General features: G+C 39.0%; 1 protein-coding gene across 1 annotated transcript; it reads right to left on the bottom strand.

The window, feature by feature from the left end:
* Positions 1-367: 367 nt before the first annotated feature.
* On the bottom strand, positions 368-3,885 carry LOC107763388 (ultraviolet-B receptor UVR8-like). The gene is made up of 7 exons (XM_016581882.2): positions 3,567-3,885; positions 3,060-3,099; positions 2,656-2,937; positions 2,209-2,558; positions 1,719-2,120; positions 1,212-1,599; positions 368-844 (listed from the first exon to the last, which is right to left on the bottom strand). The coding sequence occupies exons 3-7, from the start codon at positions 2,878-2,880 to the stop codon at positions 602-604; spliced, it is 1,608 nt and encodes a 535-aa protein (XP_016437368.1). The 5' UTR covers positions 2,881-2,937; positions 3,060-3,099; positions 3,567-3,885; the 3' UTR covers positions 368-601.
* Between the last annotated feature and the right edge of the window lie 235 nt (positions 3,886-4,120).

Genomic DNA, 4,120 nt, shown 5'->3' with positions numbered 1-4,120 from the left:
TTAATACCTCTGTACCAAACGAGCCCTATATGAATTCACAAAATTCCTCTTGCATTCCAACCCAACCCCCTCTCCACCCAACCCCTAAACCCTCAAATACAATGGCGACACTTTTATAGCATAACCCTAGGGATCATAGTGTGTATTTATGCAAAGACAATCTCAAGTCAGTGTGTTGAGAATGATTGTGCTCTTATTATATGTACACATTTTGAACTTTTTTGCATACGTACACACATAGTTCGACCCGAAAGCAATGAGTTAAGTTGAACCCCCAAAACCTGCCCCGGGTCCACCATAGTATTTATGTTTGTTACACTAGCATAAGAACATAAAATGAAAATTTAAAAGGAGCAGAGCAAACAAGTACTTGTAAAATCAACATTAACGAATGTATCAACTATTTACTGCTTGTGGCTAAGAGCCAACAAATTCTTAGGAGGTTAACTTGTGCAGATTCTAAAAACCTAAGCTTCTTCACAATCATTTGTTTCTATTTACAGAATGGAAATGCAAACAGCAGATATAGACCATGATGAGGTTAATGAGAATGATAACTACCAATGTATAGATAATGTGAAAGAGCAAGAATAATCTATATTTAACCGAGATCAATGTCAACCCGCTCCGGGATTGCCCTTTCGGTTTGGTTGGCACTGAGCTCCACACCTAGCTGTCCTTTATCGCCAGCGCCAAATGCATAAAGCTTACCAGTTTCTGTCAATGCAAATGTATGGGCATTCCAGTATATTGAATTAGTGAGACTTATCTGCACCACTCTTTCATTCAGCTGCTTCAATGATGTTACAACCTCAGGGAATAAAACATTTGAGTGCCTGTTACCCTGAAATTCGGAACGGTCATTTTGTAAACGAAGAGTTAGAAGAACTCAATGTTAAGGACAACTTTTAACATTTGGACTTGATATCCAACAGGATCAATGTTCAGGTGGCCACCCTATGTCAATACAAGATATTGAATGTTTTCATCTATGTTGCGCAGACTCTCCAAAATGATGCCGCACCCATGTCGGATCCTCCAAAAATACACTATTTTTGGAGGATCCGACAAGCACCCAATAACATTTTCGGAGAGTCCGAGCAACATAGATTTTCATATTACTAGTCAATCCAAATCTTATGCACTCGAACACAAGAAAAATATTCAATAGGGAAGGGAAAAGAGAAACCAAAGTTATGAGAAGGCCAAACCTGTTCTTCAGCTACAGCAGTATTATGTCCTAGACTAGATGATTCTCCACAACCAAATGAATAAACATTTCCTTCATCAGAAACCACAAAGGTCGTATAATCCCCTGTGGCAACATAAATAGCCTTCACATTGCTTAGTGCTTCCACTACCTTAGGTGCTGCTTCACAATCTTCATTACCGTGACCCAAGCACCCGTAACGGCCCCAACCCCATGTACAAACTCTTCCATCTTTCCCAACAACTGCGGCATGCCAAGCCCCAGCCGCAACAACTGCAGGTTGAAGATTCAACGTCTGAAATTGTTCAATTAACCTTGGGACCTTTTCATCAGTTCGCGCTCCGTGACCTAGCTTTCCACCCAATCCACAACCAACAGAATACACAGACCTGATGTTGGCCAAAAGAAGATGTCAAAGAAAATTCTGAGAATCATTTATTAATAACACATTTGTGACTTATCTCAAGACAATGAAACAGTCTTTCTAAAAGATGAAAATGGAGCTTACATGCCACTAGGTTGACAAGCCAGAGCAAGAAGGTAGCAATATCCTGCTGCAATTTGCACGACTGGAATATTCTCTAATGCGCCTAATAATGCACGGGGTTCCATATCAGCTGGTTCAGTTTGATGACCAAGTTTAGTTTCATTCCCCCAGGAGAATGTATAAACCCTTCCTTCTCTTGATAATACGGCAGTGAAGAAATTCCCAATCGCAGCTTGTACAACAAAGATGTCTTTTAAAGATTCTACCAGCTGAGGAGTAGTCACTACTTTATTTCCTTGGCCACCATACTCAGCTTCGCCGAACGAGTCTTTGCCAAAAGCATACACCCTCCCGGCGTCACTAATCAGCATAGTCCGGCCAGCCCCTACAGCGGCCTGAATAACGCGAATGCCTTGAAGCGATCTAGAAAATAAAATGCTCTATTAGTTCTCCCTGCATTTCTCAACTCGCTTGCTTTACAGCTTGAGATAGATAAAGAAAATTAGCAAACCTAATCGGATGAGGCCGCCATTCCTCTTCTGTAGTTCCATTTCCAAGCTGCCCTGAGCTGTTAGACCCAAATGAGTAGGCAACTCCGATTGAACTCACGGCAATACTATGACCGGGGCCAGCTACAGCGTGTGATTTTTCCCGCCTAGAACATGCTTCCCCGGCTAGCAGAAATCTTAGAACAAGCTTCCAGGAGCCGCCACATCTTTGCTTTAGATCTTGACGTTGCTCCTGAGTCATTGGCTTAAATATAGCTCTCTTTCGGCACATATCAAGAGCTGCCAGCTCTGCTAAGGAGAGCTCATTATCGGGTGCAAAGTTTGCAGGAAGCCGAAAGAAGGAGCAGGTAGCCTGCAATACACATTATAAAGGAAATCAGCAGCACCATCAATTCTAAGACAAATCAATGATTTAATAATTGTACAACACCTAGTAAATAAACACTTGCCTCTAGAGTTGCAAGGTCTTGTGGATCCAAATTACATCCAGTAAGTACATGAAGAACGATAGACGGGTTGGCTGACAATGGGAATTCGCCAGGAGTCGCATTCCCAAAGCAGTGCCGCACTTGTCTTTGAAACGTTGAGGCGGGGGTGGTTACAATAGTAGCAATTGGTTGTTCAGCAATGTTATGGTATTGAACACTCGAGGTTCCACTCATTGAGGCGTCCATGGGCACTGCTAAAATTCTGCAGTGCCCAAATTAGGCAATGGGACGATTTCTAAATCACTATAAGAAAAACCAAAAAGGACATACATATTACACTCAGAGCTAAATTCCAAAAATTATATAGAAAAGTTTCCATATTTAGCAAGTACAAATGCAAGAATCTTATTGTCGAGCACTTTTACCTTAAATTAGAAGCTGATCACAAAACTTCAAGCCTCAGACCTACACAAAAGGGCAATAGAAATTATCATCACTCAACATTAGATTGATCAACAAAGATTTAACTCAAGCGAAGAAAAGCATATGATAACAGAAACTTAAAGTCAAGAGGTACAGTAATTTAGAGCAACAAGCAACAGAGACAGAGTCTACAAGAAAGCCAAAGGTAACTGTAACGTGAAGAATACCAAAATACCAATCCCTCTGCATAGGATATTCCACCCTTAAAAGAAACCCCACAAAGAAATTCTAAATCAAAATTGATGATCAATCACTTAACATCAAAATTCTAAATCAATTGACATAATAAAGTTTTGATCTTTATTGTGCCATAGGTCTAGACCATCAGATGATCCTAATTCATCATCCAAACCAATAGATAAGTGAGAATTATATGGGTAACTCTGAAAGCCTGTGTACATTTTGATCATCAAAGATCCAAGAAGAAGAAGAAGAAGAAAAATTATTACATGAGAAAGAGCCTCAAAGATTTCTCAAAACCCATGTGAATTTATCTATAAAATTCTGATCAAATTCACAAGTAACCAAGTGGGTATTAGATTCAAAAACGATAATTAATCTGCTTGTTTGGACTTTGGATAATGATATAAAGCAGGAAAATAGGTGATTTGATTTGATGGGGTGGTGTTTTTCTTGAAGAATTAATATATGAAGAATAATTATAATTATTATGCTTAAAAATAGGATAGTTCAGCATTTATTATAGTTATAGAATATAAAGGTGGAAACCGAAGGGAAAGATGATGAGGTGTCTCACCCTTTGCTTATATATATACTGACACCCACACATTGCAATTGCATATGACATATCAATCATCATTTCATTTCAAAAGACACAGGTTTCTTTTTGCACGTCAGCTTTTTCTTACCTTGCGGTAACTTAGACAAATTTATTGAAATTTTTCTATTAGTGAGTGCGGCACGAATTCAAAAGGTATATATCAAATTTTCTATTATATTTAAAAATTAAATTGGATGATCTTAGTTAATTATCCTGGTATAA

This window comes from Nicotiana tabacum, chromosome 15 (assembly GCF_000715075.1).
Source record: "Nicotiana tabacum cultivar K326 chromosome 15, ASM71507v2, whole genome shotgun sequence".
In the NCBI taxonomy this organism is placed as follows: Eukaryota; Viridiplantae; Streptophyta; class Magnoliopsida; order Solanales; family Solanaceae; genus Nicotiana; species Nicotiana tabacum.
This window is presented reverse-complemented; position numbering and strand designations above follow the sequence as displayed.

Excerpts from the sequence above, each read along its gene's own strand:
- LOC107763388 (XM_016581882.2), bottom strand. The coding sequence starts at position 2,880 with ATGGACGCCTCAATGAGTGGAACCTCGAGTGTTCAATACCATAACATT. Across the intron at positions 2,559-2,655 it reads AAGACCTTGCAACTCTAGAG|GCTACCTGCTCCTTCTTTCG; the intron begins GCAAGTGTTTAT and ends TGTGTATTGCAG. Across the intron at positions 845-1,211 it reads CTGCTGTAGCTGAAGAACAG|GGTAACAGGCACTCAAATGT; the intron begins GTTTGGCCTTCT and ends TCCGAATTTCAG.